This window comes from Ictidomys tridecemlineatus, chromosome 12 (assembly GCF_052094955.1).
Source record: "Ictidomys tridecemlineatus isolate mIctTri1 chromosome 12, mIctTri1.hap1, whole genome shotgun sequence".
In the NCBI taxonomy this organism is placed as follows: Eukaryota; Metazoa; Chordata; class Mammalia; order Rodentia; family Sciuridae; genus Ictidomys; species Ictidomys tridecemlineatus.
In genome coordinates, this window is record NC_135488.1 from 96,430,281 (window position 1) to 96,450,294 (window position 20,014).

The 20,014-nt window shown below is 35.3% G+C and overlaps 1 protein-coding gene across 3 annotated transcripts in view; it reads right to left on the reverse strand.

Annotated features, from left to right (window-relative positions):
• Positions 1-4,107: 4,107 nt before the first annotated feature.
• Yipf4 (Yip1 domain family member 4) overlaps positions 4,108-20,014 on the reverse strand; it is a 34,116-nt gene continuing 18,209 nt past the window's right edge. The window contains exons 5-7 of one of the 3 annotated variants that reach the window (XM_040271558.2): positions 16,825-16,938; positions 12,546-12,603; positions 4,108-9,768 (exon numbers count right to left, since the gene is read on the reverse strand). In XM_040271558.2, coding sequence (XP_040127492.1) covers positions 12,550-12,603; positions 16,825-16,938 — 168 coding nt within the window. In that variant the 3' untranslated portion in view covers positions 4,108-9,768; positions 12,546-12,549. Of the gene's footprint in view, positions 12,604-13,025; positions 14,051-16,824; positions 16,939-20,014 lie in introns of those variants that run through there. The other 2 variants (XM_078029419.1, XM_005322465.5) reach the window with 2 other exon arrangements.

Sequence of the window (20,014 nt, forward strand, 5' to 3'; positions counted from 1 at the left end):
ACCGATGCCAATGATACGTCCCTCCTCAGTTGTGACAATGTCTTCAGATATTGTGAAATGTCCCCTGGAGGAAAAATTGTCCCTTGCTGAGAATCACTGAGTGTGATCATATTTTTTTTTTTTTAAAGAGAGAGTGGGAGAGAGAGAGAGAATTTTTTTAATATTTATTTATTTTTTTAGTTCTCAGTGGACACAACATCTTTGTTTGTATGTGGTGCTGAGGATCGAACCCGGACCGCACGCATGCCAGGCGAGCGTGCCACCGCTTGAGCCACATCCCCAGCCCATATGATCATATTTTTTAAAGATCTAAAGTTTATTCAGTTTTTGAGATACTACTACTGTGCCAACCTTGTCCATTTCTTACATGATTACTTGTCCTACATGTCATTGAACATTTGAACTTGAGAGATATAAACCACAATGTATTCTGATTCTCAGATAAGATAAATGGGTATTGCAGTTGAGTGACATTTTCAACTAATTTATGAATAGCAGAACAAATACTGTTCTATATTTTTAGCTTAGGGAGGTTTATCTTAGACCATGCATGGCTGATAAAAATGTGAAATCTGAGCTCTGAGGATTTCTCTTGAGCTAACCAGATGGTGTGCTTATGATCTGCCTACAACATCTTCCCATTCTTTTTAAATAAAAAGCTATTTTTTACCTTCCACTTTTAAGATCACATGCTTTTATATTTTTTTGAAGTAAAAAAAAAACATATATCCAGGTTATGTTAGACACTTAACTATCACAAGGACTTATGAAAATCTAAGGAAAATGTCACCTACCTTTATGTTCTTTACATTCATCTTCTAATATCCACACCAAACATAGTCTTCCACTCTATCTTAATAACAACATCACACACACACTTATGTGCCAGGCAGCATTCTAAGTTATTTTACATATATTTAAAAAATTTACATGTTTTTCTTTGGTTTAATTTCAGACAGAAAATTTGCAAAAATAGTACTAAGAGTTATTGTGGATACCTTTCACCCAGATTCACCAATTGTTATTTTACTATATTTGCGCCACCAGTCCTTGCTCACTCACTCCCTTGTGCTCACTCTATCTCAACACAGTCTTATTCTTTACTCAGTAGCACATATTCCTTTGATTTTTATTAATTTTGTTGTTCAAATCATTCAGATTTAGTCAGCAAGAGTCCTTTCAAACAGGTTCCTGTGGATTTTATATATATATAAAATATATGCTTAGCGCCTCACTTTTGCTAAGGCTGGCTTTGAACTTCTGATCCTCCTTCCTCAGCCTCCTCAGCCTCTGGGAGTATAGGCGTGTGCCATCCTCAGCAATTTAGTGAGGCATTAAGCAACTCAGTGAGATCCTGTCTTTAATAAAATACAAAATAGGGCTGGAGATGTGGCTCAGTAGTTGAGTGCCCTGAGTTAAAAAAATATATATATACATATATATATATTGAACCTAGGGGCAATCTACCACTGAGCTACATCCCTAGGCCTTTTTATTTTGAGGCAGGGTCTCCCTAATTTGCCCACACTGGCCTTGAACTGCAGTCCTGCCTCAGTTTCCCAGGTAACTGGGATTACAGGTGTGCAACTACTGTACCAGTCTCCCTGTGGCCTTTAACATGGCACAAAACAGTAATGTTGGGCTCATCTTTATTTATTTATTTTTTCCGGAGAATGGGGATTGAATTTAGGAGCACTAGACTACTGAGTCACATTCCCAGCCCTATTCTGTATTTTATTTAGAGACAGGGTCTGAGTTGCTTAGCGCCTCACTTTTGCTAAGGCTGGCTTTGAATTTGCAATCCTCCTTCCTCAGCCTCACCAGCCTCTGGGAGTATAGGCGTGTGCCACCCTCAGCAATTTAGTGAGGCATTAAGCAACTCAGTGAGACCCTGTCTCTAATAAAATACAAAATAGGGCTGGGGATGTGGCTCAGTAGTTGAGTGTCCTGAGTTCAAACCCTGGTATTCTCTCACCCCCACCCCCCAAAAAAAAGCAAAAATAGAATTATCCAATGGGTAGATAGAACTTGAAAATAGATGTATTTATAACTACATATGTGTACATACCCACATGCATTTATATACATTTTAACATTAAATTTTCATTACACCTGTTATGAAATAGCAAATTTTATTATTCTCATATACTGTTTTGAGGCTCAGAAGAAGTTAAATAACTTGCCAGAGATCTACTAGTTAACTGGTGAGGCTAAGATTGGAAGCTGGACAGTCTGGCTCCAGGCCTATCCTTTTAGCATAAATATTTAAAGATAAAAGGGTTGACAAGGAAGCCTACCCTATATGATCTAAAATCCCTATTGAGGTCTTTGGCTTTAGTGTCATATCCTGTTTTCTATCTGGGAAGGAGGGCAGCAGGGTGTGTACTGTTGGCCTGGGAATGAATCCAAATAATAGAGAATTGTTTTTCTCCTGGAAGACAAATGGTTTGCAACTGCACCAAAGTTGCTATACCTGGCTCCTACTAGGATGAGTTTAGCACTAAAAGGATTTTCAGGTTTCAGGCCTTCATGGAAATAGACTTCTGGTAAGCCTGCCTAACAATCCAGTTAATATGATCAGTGTTTATCCAGTTAAGAATTCTGATTGCCACACATTGGTTTTAGATTGGTGAAGCAAAATAAACTTTTTGGTAAGAACTTCTTTTGGAGAGCAATTTTGCCACTTATATTGAAGTAGATAATGTGATGTGCACTCCCTAGAACCCACTGATTTTATTTCTAGATTAATTTCCCATTAAAATAAATGTTACTTGTGTGCACAAAGTGGTATGCAAAAGAATAGTTCGGGCTGGGGTTGTGGCTCAGTGGTAGAGCACTTGCCTAGCACATGCTAGGCCCTGGGTTCAATCCTCAGTCCCTCATAAAAATAAATAGATAAAATTAAGGTATTGTGTCCAAGTACAACTAAAAAATAAATATTAAAAAAGAATGTTCATAGCTACACTGTATGTAAGAGCAGATATCTGGCAACAACCTTAATGTTTCATCCACTACAGAATAAATAAATAACAAAAAATGATATTTATGACAGCAGTAGAAATGAATAATTTATAAATTTATAGCTATTTTTATCTCCACAGACGAAAGATGCAGAATCCATAGATACCTTTGACATAAAATTTTAAAACATGCAAAACAATTCTACATATATTACTTAAAAAAATATGTGCACATGTAGTAAAATTCTATCAAAATGCATGGAAATGAAAAACACCAGATCTAAAAGAGTCATCAGCACCTGTGTTGACTAAGACTACATTGACACTTACAGGACCAATTCACCAGAATGTGTGAAATCCTACTGGGTGTTGGTCAATCCACATACAGGTCTGAATAATAGTAATTGGCCAAAAAGTGCTCATAGGTGAGTTAAACTAAGCTTTTAGGCAACCATATTCTGTGACAAATTATTTATAATATGCTAACCTGTTACAGAAAGCCTTGTATTCCCTATGCTTTACACATAATTACTATATACGAAAACTTAGTTGGGTTTTTTTTGTACCAGGGACTGACCTCAGGGGCACTCTACCACTGAGCCACATCCTCAGCCCTATTTTGTATTTTATTTAGAGACAGAGTTTCATTGAGTTGCTCAGCACCTTGCTTTTGCTGAGACTAGCTTCGAACTCGTGATCCTCCTGCCTCAGTCTTCCAAGCTGCTGGGATTTACAGGCGTGTGCCACTGTGCCCAGCAACTTAATTTTATTTATATATCTTTTTTAGTTGAAGATGGACGCAATACCTTTATTTTATTTATTTTATGTGGTGCTGAGGATTGAACCCACTGCCTTACATGTGCAAGCCAAGCACTCCATCACTGAGCCATAACTTCAGCCCAATTTTATTTATTTTTGTAATATCTTAAAAGGTTGGGGGGGATTTAATATTATATCCATGTTACCTCATTTTTAAGTGAGTTCTATTTTCTCTCATATAGTTTTCTGAAAGTCAACAAACACTAAAGCATACTTTTTATCTTTATATAAAATGCACTAAAGAATACTTATATAAAATGTCCATGTTTTAAGACTATATATAGGAAAAAAGAATATTAGTGACTCCAAAGAAACAGAATCCACAGGATTTATATTATACATTAAAAAAAGATTTATTATAGAGTGATTATAGAGGCTGACAGATCTCCTGGTTTTCAGGTAAACTGGCAAGTGATGACCAAGGAGAAGTGATGGTGGAGTTTCAGTCTGAAGATTGACAGGCTAGAGATCTGGGAAGAATTGATGTTTTAGTTTGAGTTCAAAACAGAAAAAAATAAATGTCCCAGTTTGTAGGCAGTCGTCAAGCAGGAGGAATTCTCTCTGGTGGAGGAAACTCACCCTGTTTTGGTCTATTCAAGTCTTCAATTGATTCAATGAGGGCTACCCACATTGGAGAGGGCAATCTACTTTTCTCAGTCTATATCAATTTAAATGCTAATTTCATCCAAAATCACCTTCACAGAAACAACTAATACCCAATGTTAGACCAAATATCCGGGCAACTTATGGCCCAATCAAGTTTATAAATGAAATTACTCATCACAGGAAGGAAATATATTAAAATGATATAATACAATTACTAAATAAGTTTCCCTCAGATTTAGCTCTATATTTTACTTCAAATGGCATACTCTATTTCCTCAGTTTAAATTGTTTTTTAATGCTTTTAGTTTTATAGGTTCAATCACTTTAGTTTTTATAAATTTATAAGACTTAAAAATACTGTTTTTGTTAACACCAAAAAAACTTGTGTTTTTGTTTGTTTGCAGGGGATTGCTTGCTGGGGATTGAATCCAGGGCCTTGTACTTCCTAGGAAGGTACTCTGCAACTGGACTATATCCTATTCCCTGAAATACTTTTCATAATTGATTTTTCATTAAAAATTTTCTTTCTCTCCCCAAAAATACTGGGGATTGAATTCAGGAGCATGCTATCACTGAGCTATATCTCCAGTCCCTTTTATTTTTTGAGATGTGGTCTTGCTAAATTGTCCAGTCTGGCCTAGAATTTGCCATACTCCTGCCTTGGACTCTTGAGTAGATGGGATTACAGATTGTGCCACAACACCCAGTACCCTAAAATATTTCTAACAATATTTTCATATTCTAAATGTTTGCTTTAACTTCAAATTTTCTAATGAAGAAAATATACAAAGCTTGATATGTTTCTAAGTTGCTTTACCACTACAGGCTGCACAAAAGTTCTAATTATTATCACAATTTTGAGCTCTTCAGATATATGACTTCCTCAGAGAATTTTTCTTTTTTTTTTTCTTTTTTTTTTTTTTTGTGGTGCTGGGTACTGAACCCAGTGCTTTGAGCATGTGAGGCAAACACTTTGCCAACTGAGCTGTATTCCCAGCTCCTCAGAGAAAATTTTAAATTGTTATCATCAATTTATGATAGTAAATAGTTTACTAGGAAAACACTGAAGATAATTCACTCATATTTTATTGTTATTATTTAGAGATAGTCAAATTTTGTGGTTTTGGGCAAAATTAAAACATTTAGAAATCTTTCAAAACCTTAGTTGAAACTCCAGATTCCCTCCCCAGAACCATCTGTTAAAAATCCAAAATATATATATTTCCCACAATACTGAGGATTGAACCCAGTGCACTCAACTATTAAGCTATATCCCCAGGCCCATTTTTTTTTAATATTTATTTTTTGATGGACACAACATCTTTGTTTGTATGTGGTGCTGAGGATGGAACCCGGGCCGCACGCATGCCAGGCGAGCACACTATTGCTTGAGCCATATCCCTAGCCCCCCGAGGCCTATTTTTTGAAATAGGATCTTGCTAGGTTGCTGAGGCTTGCCTCAAATTTGTGATCCTCTTGCCTTACTCTTCTGAGTTGCTGGAATTATATAGGTCTGCAATACCATGCCAGCCCAATAAAGATAGTATATATTTCTTAGTGGAATTATTTTTCGTGGATACCTATAAAAAAGGCTGATATTTTTATTCCCAGATTGTTACCTTCTCAGCATCAATGAAAGTCATTAATCTATTGTAAATCATAATATTTTGCCTTTTAACTAATTATTAAGATACTTTTATGTATTAACAATTGTAACTTTGATATAAATGATCTAAAACATTTTGTCAAATAGATGTCTTGTAAATAAGACTAAATTTAATTTTCATTTAGTCTGTATTAACAAATATTCAATGCCTGAAAAACCTTGATTGTATTTAATATTAACAATAAGGTAGGTGGTATTAACTATTTAAATGAACCTTTAAAAGTATTGTTTGCTTGCCAGGCACGGTGGCACATGCCTGTAATCCCGGCAATTCAGGATGCAGAAGCAGGAAGACCTCTAGTTTAAAGCCAGCCTCAGCAAAAGCAAGGCACTAAGCAACTCAGTGAGATCCTATCTCTAAATAAAATACAAAAAAGGGTTGGGGATAAGACTCAGTGGTTGAGTGCCCTTGAGTTCAATCACAAGTGTACTCCTCACCCCCAAAAAAGTTGTTTGCTCAACTGAAACACAGTTTCAATGTGGTGGCATATACTTTTTTTTTTAATATTTATTTTTTAGGTGTAGATATACACAACACAATGCCTTTATTTTTATGTGGTGCTGAGGATAGAACCTGGGTCCCGCCTGTGCTAGGCGAGAGCTCCACCGCTGAGCCACAATCCCAGCCTTGGCATATATTTTTAATCCCAGGGACTTGGAATGTTAACAATTTTGAGGTCAGCCTTGACAATTCAGCAAGACCCCGTTTTTTTTTTTTTTTAAATAAATAAATAAATAAGGACTGGGAGTGTGGTTCAGTAGTAGAGGGCCTCTGGATTCAATACCAGTAGAAACAAAACTCTTGGGTAAAATATTATAAATTTTCATTTCAAATTCTTTTTTTTTTAAATTTTTTAATATTTATTTTTTAGTTTTTGGCATACACAACATCTTTGTTTGTATGTGGTGCTGAGGATCGAACCCAGGCCGCAAGCATGCCAGGCGAGCGCGCTACCGCTTGAGCCACATCCCCAGCCCCATTTCAAATTCTTTATTGTTGAAGCTGATACATATTTCCTCCTAAATTTTTCATTAATGATTACAAATCTTTGTTTCAGCTTTGAGTTTTAAGTGAACATGTGTGTGAAATGTGCATTTTGCACTTTAAACACTAAGTTTTTGATAACTGTTAGCACTCAATATTCACATTACTTGGAATAAGTCATTTTTCATTCTAGAAAAATTTGTTTTAATTCTTTCACACCATCAAGACATTTCAGGGGCTGGGGTTATGGCTCAGTGGTAGCGTGCTTGCCTAGCACATGTGAGGCCCTGGGTTCGATCCTCAGCACCACATAAAAGTAAATAAACAAAATAAAAGCCATGGACCCTTTAAAAAAAAAAAGACATTGCAGGATGGTTTAAATCATGGTCTAGACTATAATTCATTGATATATTCTTTCAGTTTTAGAATATGAACATTTAGAACATTTAAATGGATGTTAAGAAGTTTATCAATACTTTGTTGACATCTCAGTCTGAATTTTCCAACTTATAACTTTTACTTGAAACATCTATTTAGAAAGGTGTACATGTCGGGGGTGGCTGGGATTGTGGCTCAGCCGCAGAGCGCTTGCCTAGCACGTGTGAGGCCCTGGGTTCAATTTTCAGCACCATATAAAAATAAAGGTGTTGTGTCCAACTACAATTGAAAAAAAAAAAATATATATATATATATTTTAAAAAGCGTACATATTGTAAGGGTTCAATTTAATATATTTTTGCAAAACTAAATGTACCAATTAATTAGCATCCAGATTAAGAAACAGAACACACTAACATCCTAGAAGCCCAAATCCTTTTACCATCTGTCAGTTACTTCCTTCTCACTCAAGGGTAACTAATATCTTGTTTTGGACTTCACATAAATAGAAAAATTATATATTGTTTTTGTCTGGCTACTTTTGCTATATCTCACATTTCTGAGGTAACTGTAGCAAATTATTATTATGTGTAGTTATATAATATATTATGTAAATATACAACAATTTTTCTTATTTTTATACCAGGGATTGAACTCAGGGGCACTTGGCCACTGAGCCACATCTCCAGCCCTCCTGTGTAAACACAAAAAACAGGGTCTCACTGAGTTTCTTAGCACCTTGCTTTTGCTAAGGCTGGCTTTGAACTTGAGGTCCTCCTGACTCAGCTTCTTGAGCTGCTGGGATTATAGGTGTGTGCCACTATACCCAGGAAATATGACAATTTTTCAATTTGGGTTTCTAATTTTGGTTATGAATGGTAGTGAATGGTTAACAATTATGAATCATCTCAATATGAACACTTACTGATCTAATATGGTAGCAAGAAACCATATATAGTCCTTCAAACTTAAAATTGGAAATTAGTTCATTTGCACTACCCTTACTTCAAGTGCTCAACAAATATCAATATATGACTAGCAATTACTATATGAATCCATTCTTTTTTTTTTTGAGAGAAAATTTTTAATATTTATTTTTTTTAGTTGGCGGACACAACATCTTTGTTGGTATGTGGTGCTGAGGATCGAACTCGGGCCGCATGCGTGCCAGGTGAGCGCGCTACTGCTTGAGCCACATCCCCAGCCCCTGAATCCATTCTTTCTTACCAACAGAACTTTGACTCTGTTCAGGGCAGAAATGCACACTGCTTAAAATATCTCCCCATACTCTTGTAGCAAGAGGTGGTCAGGTGATTCAGTTTTGTCCAAAAAGACAGAGGTGGAAGCCACTGAGTGGGGCTTCTAGTGAATTTTTTTTGTTTTTTGGTTCTGTGAATTGAACCTAGTGGCACTTAACCACTGAGCCACATCCCAAGCCCTTATTAATATTTTATTTAGAGATAGGGTCTTACTAAATTGCTTAGGGCCTCCCTTGGTTGCTGAGGCTGGCTTTGAACTTGTGATCCTATTGCCCCGGCCTCCTGAGTCACTGGTATTATAGTCATGCACCACACAAATTTAAAAAAAAAACTTTTTTTAACCAGGAACACTCTACGACTTATATCCCCAGCCCTATTTGTTTTGAGATAGGATCTTACTAAGTTGCCCAGAGTGGCATGGAACTTGCCAGTTCTTCTGCCTCAGCCTCCAAGACTCTAGGATTACGGGTATGTGCCACCAACCTGGTTTACTATGCACATTCTTGTTACATGTCTCTCAGGACATTTTGTTGGGTGTATATTAGAGTAGAACTGCATATTTTGGTGTTTAATATTAAAAACACAGAGTTCTGGTTGTATATTTCTAATCAAAAGCTTTGACAAAGCAAGCATATACCTACAATGTCAGATGACGCTGAAATACGTGTTCAATTTCATTAATTATGGAACTTTAGCCAAAGTGGCTTTCATTTTCTTCCATTCACTTGCTAATCCTTCTACATGGAGTAGTCCTCCCTACCTTCCTTGTCCAGGTAACTTTTATTTATTCCCATGATTTCAGATTAAGCATCACTGTCTCAGAAAAGGAAGGTTTCTTTTTAATTCCTCCATTATATATTCTCTTACCACCACAAATCTTTTTTTATTTGTTGCAATTGTTTTACAATTTGTTTGTGATATAAATTGGTTGTCTTCCTCAGTAATATAAGCTGATTAAAGTGTTCTCTTCTTTGCGTGTTGTTATACTCCTCACCTGGCACATGTAAGGAGTCAATAAATATTTGACTATATATTGTGCCTTCACACAAGGTACCAACTGCAACATTTCATTCTTCAGGTCCTCATCGGTACATCCTTTGAAAATGAATTTGTATTAGGTTAAGATTTTGCTAAGTCCCATTTGGAAGATCAAATATGAGGGATTTACCACCTATGACCATCATCATAAACAAGAATACTTTTACTGGAGAGACTAATTATCATGGCAGGTAACTGTGCATAGGATTATAAAATATATGGTTGTCTCATCAAATGATACTTATAATTTAAGATACTTTACCTGGAGAATTAATTACATAAAAGCTCTATTATACAACAGAACAAAATTCAACATGCTTTCATATAATAATCCTTATTATATGGAAAGCAGTAATCATTTGTTTTATTTCTCCTTTATCATCAGATGACAAATTTCTCCCAATAACATCTCTTTGTATAATTTCACTTCATCCATGTAAATGCTTCACCAAGTTTTCTTTTTTCCTTATTTTGTTTTTAATAAAAATTGCTCAATAACATCTATTATAGGATAAAATTTTAATTTTTTTCAATATTTATTTTTTAGTTGTAGTTGGACACAATAGCTTTATTTCACTTATTTATTTTTATGTGGTGCTGAGGCTCGAACCCAGGGTCTCGCACATGTGAGGCGAGCGCTCTACCGCTAAGCCACAACCCCAGCCCCAAATATTTTTTTTAATAGTACTGAGGATTGAACCCAGTGACAGTGTACCCTAAGCTATATCACTAGCCCTTTTAAAATTTTTAGACAGTCTCACTAAGTTGCCCAGGCTGGCCTTGAACTTGTGATCCTCCTGCCTCAGGCTCCTGAATAGCTTGGATTACAGGCATGCACCACTGTATGCAGCTTGGAGTAAGGTTTTATTTTAAAAACAAAAGTGTCACAAGTTCCTGAAGACATAGAATAGCTAAAATGTGCACTAATAATAATGTAAAAACCAAATAACTATCATTTAAAAATACTCAACTAGTTTTGTGGAATACGAAAAATACTGTTTTTATTTTATTCAAAATTTTCCCCGAATGCTAGGGATTGAACCCAGGACCTCGGGCATTCTAGGTAAGGACTCTATCACTGAGGTATACCCCAGCCCTTTTTACTTTTTATTTTGAGAGAGGATCCCACTAAGTTGTTTAGGGTCATGCTAAATTGCTGAGGCTAGCTTTGGACTTGTGATCAGGCTCCTGCCTCAGCCTTCTGAGTTGCTGGAATTACAACCATGCACCACCATGCCGGGCTCAATGTTTTATTACATCAAAAATTTTAAGCCAAGTATAGGGGTGCATTGCCTGTCATCCCAGAAACTAGAAGGGCTAAGATAGAAGAATAGCAAATTCAAGGCCAGTTTGGGCAAATTTGAGAGACTCTTGTCTCAAAATAAGACAAGAAAAAGGGTGAGAGGTGGCTGGGGATATAACCCAATGGTAGAGTGCCCCTGGGTTCGATCCCCAGAACTGTCAAAAAAAGTAAGAAGGAAAAAATGATTACATTTTCAACAATACTTAAATAAAAATCTACTTTGTATTTTATGTTAATACAAATTTTTACTAATTTAGAACTACATATTAATATATTAAATTGGGGGAATTTTTTTTAGAAATGGACATACTATTATATATAAAACAGTCTGTAAGGCCTTTAGATATAAAGGATTTATAATGGCACATAAAATTTTAGAGATCTTAGTAAACTACTTTTTTTTTTTTTTTTTGGTAGTGCTGGGAATTGAACCCAGGGCCTCATGCATGTGAGGCAGGAACTCTACCAACTGAATTATATCCCCAGCCCTAAAGTACTGTTTGTAGAACATGACTACTTAATTTTTTTCTATATCTTTAGGTATAAACATGATCCATAAGTGAATTTTTTTGGGGGGGGGTACTGGGTATTGAACTCAGGGGCATTCAATCACTGAGGCACATCCCCAGCCCTATTTTGTATTTTATTTAGAGACAGGGTCTCACTGAGTTCCTTAGTACGTCACTTTTGCTGAGGCTGGCTTTGAACTCTAGCTCTCCTGCCTCAGCCTCCCAAGCCACTGGGAATACAGGTGTGTACCACTGCACAAGGCCATAAGTAAACTTTTTTTTTTTATATTCAATTTTTTAGTTGTAGTAGGACACAATACCTTTATTTTATTTATTTTTATGTGGTGCTGAGGATTGAACCCAGGGCTTCACATGTGCTGGGTGAGCATTTTATCAATGAGCCACAACCCCATCCCAAGTGAACTTTTTATGTAAATCTTTTTTTGGGTGGATTCCGGTGTCTGGAGATTGAACCCAGGTCTTTACCCATGTGATGCAAGCATTTTACCACTGGGCTATAGGCCCAATTCCATGCACATCTTAAAGCAATGATAATTTAAAAAAATTAAACTGTTTTTTGATAGAGGTAGTCTGAAATATCCCTGACCTGGTCCTGACCTCTAAGCTTTTGGGGGAAGATTCCAAGAGTCAACACTATGAACACCAAAAAACACACTGTAACAAAGGATTGACCTCACGAATTTCTAAGCATGACAAATGCTTATCTTACAATTGCTACTTCCATAGTCATACAACTTTCCTTACTATTTATTGTTTTAAATTCTAGAAGCTTTATGTTTCTGGTGTTTTTAGTCTGTTTTCCTAAACCCCCTTTTCTACATTTTTCCTAGTTTAAAATAAACTTTCTGGGGGCTGAAGGTATAGCTCAATGGTAGAGTGCTTGCCTAGCAAGTACAGGTCCTGTGTTCAATCCCCAGCACCCAAAAACTAAATAAATTAATTAAATAAAAATTTTTTTTTTTTGGAGGGACTGGGGAAAGGGAGAAAGATGGGCTTGATACCTTGCTAATGTGCAGGCTTGATTCCAAAGTGCTGGATATTTCCTGATGAATAAGTTTGCTAAAGGAACACATACCAAGAGATAACCATGTTATCATTTTGAAGACAGCAGTTAACTCTTCCAGGTTAACTACAGAAAGGAAAATACAATAATTTGCTGATAGTTAGTAGGCATTTGCTATTTTATGGACATAAATAAATTGTGTGTGTGTGTGTGTGTGTGTGTGTGTGTGTGTGTGGTGCTGGGGCTCAAACCCAAGGCCTTGAATACATGCTAGACAAGTGCTCTACTGAGCTACATTCCCAGCCCAAAATATTTTATCTGATTTACAAATATTAAGGATACATGTAAAATCTATGAATTATTTACAACAAAAATTTCACTAATAAAAATTTCTTAATATTTCCTTTAGAAAAAAATTGTACATTTGTTAGAGAGTGCCTGATACTTGTTAAAATATCAAGTAATACAGGACAAGGTGTTATAAAACAAAACACACAGCTGGGAAACATTTTATTTTTTTCTACTTCATATAACATTGCTCAGGACCACAAGATTTTATGTCTTTTTCCCATACTTCTCTGATTTAGGAGTATCACTTAAAAATATTTACTGATGCTATAAATATCATTGTTTTTCTATATATTAATAACTTTAATGAATGCCATATGCTCTTGTTCCTTTGGTCAGAAAGATAAACAGAAACTTTAAGTCAGATGTTTAAGACATTCAAAATGGTTTTTAAAAGCATACTTTCACAAATCATGTCTACATCAGCAGCTATTATTTTAAAAATTACATACAATTTAAAAAACAAATTTTAAATTTTAAATAAAAAAGATTAATGGCCAATTGAAGAAAAGTTTAAGCATAATATTTTAATTTTTAGGCTATTAAGAAATATATTTTGTGAATAATAAGAATTATTTCATAAATATATATGTATAAATATAAATATATATCTACAGGATCTGTGATGCAGGAGAAAACTCGTTAAAAAAAACATTGCACTTTTAGATTATCAGGATGCTGTCAAATTTATCCTTCAAGTGAAATACAATTACCGAGTCAGGTGCTTTTGGCACAAATTTTTAGGTGAATATTAACACAATATTAAAAACACAATGCTTTCATATTTTATTCACTGGAATATGAAGAATCAAACAGTTTAGAATTCTGACCAAAAAATCCCAGATAACTGTAACTGCTTAATTACATACAAAAAATAGTTGTAAAAAGATCTTAAACCTTCCTTTTCATCTCAAACATGAAAGTTTACCAGCAACGTTTTTTCCCAAGGGTCAGCAAGAATTCCCAGCCTACATACAAATGTAACATTGTCTTTTTCTACTCATGAATGAACTTGGATCACACCCCAGTATATAAAGACAAAAAATAAATGTATAATAAAAAGATTGGATAAATCAGGAGAGGCTTTTTGGTCTTGAATTCTTCACCCACTAACAATGAAGCAGCACTGTAGGCAGCCCAAAACACACCAAACAGCTTAAAAAAAAGAAAAAGGAAGAAAAGAAAGACAAAAGGCAGCACATTAGCAAATCAAATACCTTTTTGGTTATCATAGAGTAAAAATAATGTTTACAATATTTTAAAAAATCAACCACCAATTGTGGTAAACAATAACTAAAAATATTAAAAACATTAAGAATATTCATCCTTGCTCTGTTCCTTAACCATGAGATGGTCTTTTTAAAAAATGAAACCTGTATATCATAATAATCACTTGGGGTGTCTTCTGCAAATGCCCTACCACTGAGCCAGTCCCCAGTCCTGATAAAGCCAATTTTTAAAAAAGTTATTGGGCCAAATTCTTAAAACAAAATTACCCTCAAGAGGTAGAAAATTGTTAAAAAAGCAGGAGAACAGATTAAAAAAATATATTCCCAAGCCCATTTTGAGAAAGGGTCTTGCTAAATTGCTCAGGCTGGCTTCAAATGTGTGACCCTGCTGCCTCTGCCTCCCAAGCAGCCAGGATTACAGGCATGTCTACTTTGCCTGGCTTAGTCACTTTAGACATTTTATAACATAAAATTAGGCGAAAAATCAAGGATACTATAATAGAAACAGACAGCATTAGCCAGAATGTCTCACACATGCAATGTTAACAATTAGGCCAAATAATTCTTTGTTATGATGAGCTGTCCTGCCCTTTGCCTACCATGTGCCCTCTACACACCATGCCAATAACCTCCTCCTGTCTATGATACTCAAAAATGCCTCTAGATATTTCCAAACATCCCTGGGGGGGAAAATTGACTTCAGTTGAGAACTAGAACAGTTTTTCTTAAAAATAAATAAATAAATAAATGATGATGATGATAATGATAATAAGATATTGGAAAACTGACTGAAACATACTTGGGATGGTCCAAGTTTCTACCATGCTTTTTAAATATTAAAAAAAAAAAGACCCACAAAATAATTGAAGCGTACAGAAAGATATAAAGAAATACATAAAATAAAATTATGATCAAATTGCATTTATATATCAGGATTTTTTGTTATAAATGGTTAGATAATGTATTATAGGAATTAAATGTTAAAATTAGTGCTTGTAGATTAAACTGTATTGTAATCCTAGAATTAACTGGACTGAAATTAGAAATGTGTATAATAGTCCACTATATCCACAAAAGATTAAATTATTAGGGAAAAAAATTAGCAAAGAAAAATCTGAAGTTTAAAAACAATTTTAAGAGCTAGGTGCAGTGGTGCACACCTGTAATTCCAGTGACTCTGGAGGCTGAAGCAGAAGGACTTTAAGTTCAAAGCCAGCCTTAGCAACTTAGCCAGGCCCTGAGCAACTTAGCAATACCCTGTCTCAAAATAAAAAAATAAAAAGGGCTGGGGATCAATCTCCAGTACTATTGTTCGAAGTATGACATGTCAAGAGCTTTGTAATGTTGTGAACAACCAATAAAAAAAAAAAAGAAAAAAAATGCAAAAAAAAAAAATTAAGAAACCTGATTTTATTCTAAATTTTAAATGATATTTTCAAAAGATATTTCTGTTTTATGATACATTCATATGTTGTATAAAAAATATTAAAGACCAACTTTCATTATAGCTAATGACTAAAAGTGACAATACTTTTAGTAATTTTAAGTGGTTTCAAATATTCAAACATGATTAACCAAGTAAAAGAAAACATGGCATAAAGTAACCCTAAATGACTTAGTAAAGTTCATAAAGCTAGAATAATTAAATGCCAGCATGAGGCTTGCTGCTGAATCCTGAGATTTTTAAACTAAATTCTAATAATGCCAATTAGATAAAAAAGATTTCAGGGTTAGAATGTAGAGGAAAGGAAGCTTTTCTTGGTTTGAAGTATTCAAACAGTTTGAACATAGAAGATGATCTCAAAATAATCTTATGTATATCTGTAATAACAGTTATCCTTGGAGGTCCTACTGTGTGCCAACCACTGCATCTATATACTTTAAAATCTTCACAACAAATCCTTAAAAACCAGTTGTTAAGACATCCAGTGTTGCTAGGTGCAGTGACACAGGCCGATAATCCCAGTGACACGGGAGGCTGAGGCAAGAAGATTACAAGGCCAGCCTTACTCAGCAAGTAAGAGAGATAAAAAGAGGTGGGGATATAGTGCAGTACTAGATTGGGTCCCTGGGCCCAATCCCTAGTACCGCTACCAAAAAAAAAAAAAAAGAAAAGAACAAAAGAGATTCCCATTAGTATGAACAAATTGAGAATAAGAAAAGTTAAGATACCTTCAGAAGACTAGAAGGTAAAAAAAATCATGTAGAAACAGGATTTGAATTCAGAACTGCATGGTTCCAAAATGCACGTTCCTTTTTTTTTTTTTCTCTTTTGATAATGGGGATTAAACTCAGGGGCACTCAATGACGATCACTGAGCCACATCCCCAGCCCTATTTTGTATTTTTAATTTAGAGATAGAGTCTCAGTTGCTTAGTGCCTTGCCATTGCTGAGGCTGGCTTTGAACTTCTGATCCTCCTGTTTCAGCCACTGGGATTATAGACATGTGCCAACACACCCGGCTCAAAATGCCCAATAATTATTAAAGGATGTTCTCTTTTCCAAAATACTACTATTCTTTAATTTTTTTTAAAAAAAATTATCCTTTTTAGTTTTACATAACATTATGAGTCGATTTTGACATATTTATACAAACTGAGAAACACTTTTAGATTATCACAGTCTTAGAGGATCAGGAAACTTTTGCTTTACTAGAAAACAATAAACTACTTCATGTAATTCATTACCACATAACTTACTTTTATAAGAGTAGACACAACTTCAAATGATCCAACCACCAAAAGTACTGGAGCTATTACAATGAGAGGAAGTAATGAATATCCTATAACTCCAAGAACTTGGCCATATGCAACCTGTAGATTTTCAAAATTTTAAATAAATATCATAGAAATCAAGATACTCATTTTAATCACTATTAATCATAAAATATTCATTGTACTTATATAAGTGTAAGAATTAATAAGAAATCAAAAAGTATCATACCCAATATATTTCAAATTATCATATATTCTGCAATGTTCCTAGGCCCTAGCACCAACCACCTTGGTTTCAATTAACATTTGCTGATGATACTCAAATTTATATTTATAGCCCTATCTCTCTCTTGAGTTTCAGGATTATTTATCCAATCACCTTCCTTATATATCTACATTTTATTTTGTCTCTACTTTCCCTAAATTGTGGAGGATTAAAGGCACAACAAACAACTTAGTTAGATGAAAAATCCAAGGCCCAGAGAAGCTAGATGTGACAAATGCAGACCAGAAGGGAGGGAGGGCAGCCAGGAGAGACTGAAGAGAAAAATATTAGTGAATTCTATATAGCAAGTTCTGACAGAGGCCTTCAAACTATAAAGATCAAATTAAGAAACAACTCTTTATGAAGTATGCATTATTGTTCCATTATGAAGAAATTTTTTGGTACCAGGGAGAACCCAGAGGCGCTTAATCACTGAGCAACATCCCCAACCCTTTTCGTTTTTTGTTTTTTTTGGTACCAGGGATTGAACTCAGGGACACATGACCACTGAACAACATCTCAATCCTATTTTGTATTTTATTTAGAGACAAGGTCTCACTGAGTTTTTTAGCACCTCACTTTTTGCTGAGGCTGGCTTTGAACTCATGATCTTCCTGCCTCAGCCTCCCTACCGCTGAGATTACAGGCGTGCGCCACTGTGCCTGGCCCTTTTTGTATTTTATTTAGAGACAGGGTCTCACTATCTTGCTTAGAATCTCATGAATTTGCTGAGGCTGGCTTTGAAATCCCTAACCTCCTGCCTCACCTCCCCAGCCACCAGGATTACAAGTGTGCGCCACCATACCTGGCTAAGAAACTGTTTTTTTTTTTTTTATTTTTAATTTATTTTTTAGTTATTGGCGGACACAACATCTTTGTTTGTATGTGGTGCTGAGGATCGAACCAGGGCCGCATGCATGCCAGACGAGCGCGCTACGGCTTGAGCCACATCCCCAGCCCAGAAACTGATTCTTGATTAGACCAAATACTGTACTTAGGAAAGCAAAGCTGGTAAGTGATGAAATTCAATTAAGATCAAGGTTTCTTAACTCTTAAATCACACAAACAATTTTAGTGATATCTATTTTTTCATAGACATAGACTATGTTTGTCCAGGATATAAGAAAAATATACATTAAAATATAATTTTAGGGGCTAGGGTTCCAGCTCAGTAGTAGAGTGCTTGCCTGGCATGTGTGAGGCACTGGGTTCAATCCTCCATACCACATAAAAATAAATAAGATAAAGGTATTATGTTCATCTACAACCAAAAAAATTTTTTAAATAATAAAATATCATTTTAAGTGTTATTAGAATTAGGATTTCCATATGTAGAATGAAAAAGCTTCATAGACGTTGCTATATACTTATTATAGATCTAATATTATTCCCTCCTGAAACTCCATTCAATGGGAAGGGAAAAGAAAGAGACTTTTTTTTTTTTTTTTTTTTGCAGGTGTTGGGGATCAAACCCAGGGCTTCATATACTGCAAGGCTGACACTCTACCACTGAGCTATATTCTATCCTGAGGCTTCTTTTTATAAGAGGAATGAACAAGAAGAGGATACAGATAATAGCAACATAATTTTGGAAGTTGGAAAGCAAATCAACTAGAGCTAAGTAACAAACTTGCTAAGTAAAAAAACTTCTTATGTTACTATCAAATATAAGAAGAGAGCTTGGAACTAGGGTTGTGGCTCATCAGTAGAGCACTCATCTGGCATGCTTGAGGCCCTGGGTTTGATCCTCAGCACCACATAAAAATAAATAAAATATAGGTATTGTGTCCAACTACAACTAAAAAATAAATATTAAAAAAAAGAAGACAGCTTAATGTTTCTGCATTTAACATTTGCTATTCATAGAGTCAGCCTGATGAGTCATATTATAACTTTGGCATCTCCTCTGTTTTACTCTTTCTGCAGAATAAACTGCTAAAGGTTCTCAAAATGGCCTCTAGACCCTTGGGGATCTCAGAGACTGCTTTCAAAGATTATAAGATCAAAATTCTTAAAAATAATAGTAATAGGGCTGGGGTCGTAGCTCAGTGGTTGAATGCTTGTTAGGGTTAGGGTTGGGTTAGGGTTAGGGTTAGGGTGAGGGTGAGGCACTGGGTTTGATCCTGAGCACAACATAAAAAAAATAAATAAAGATACTGTGTCCATTTACAACTAAAAAAATTTACTAAAAAATAATAATAATAATAAAACATTATTTGCGGCCAGCTGCAGTGGCGCATGCCTGTAATCCCAGTGGTTTGGAAGGTGAGGCAGGAAGATCTCGAGTTCAAAGCTAGCTTCAGCAATGGTGAGGTGCTAAGCAATTCAGTGACACCCTGTCTCTAAATAAAATACAAAACAGGGCTTAGGATGGGACTCAGTGGTCAAAGGGCCCTGAGTTCAATCCCTGATACCCCCCCACCCCCTAAAAAAAAAACCCTTATTCCATGGAACATCATTTTTACTTCAAAGAACAACAGATAGAGAAACCATGGTTATTCAGATTGGGTTACAGCAAACATGCTTTTGAAAATTAATAAAGTGTATCTGCTGCATTAATAAAAACTTAACAGTAAATTGTTGCAGCAAAAATATGAACTTTAAAAACTTTGGGTGGGCATAGTGGTACACACGAACAATCACATGTACTTGAAAAGCAGAGGCAAAAGGATAGCAAGGTCAACATTAGCCTGTGTAACTTAGCAAAATATTGTTTTAAAATAAAAAATAAAAACTGGGGATATAGCTCAGTGGCAAAGTATAGTTGAGTTCAATCCCCAAGTAAATGGTCAACATTTAAAAGTATCTGCAAAACTCCAGTGAACTAATGATGTTTTTTTCTCTTATGTCCAAAATCATACACAGGGAATAAAGATTCATTCAAAGTAAAGACAGTATGAAAAGTTCATA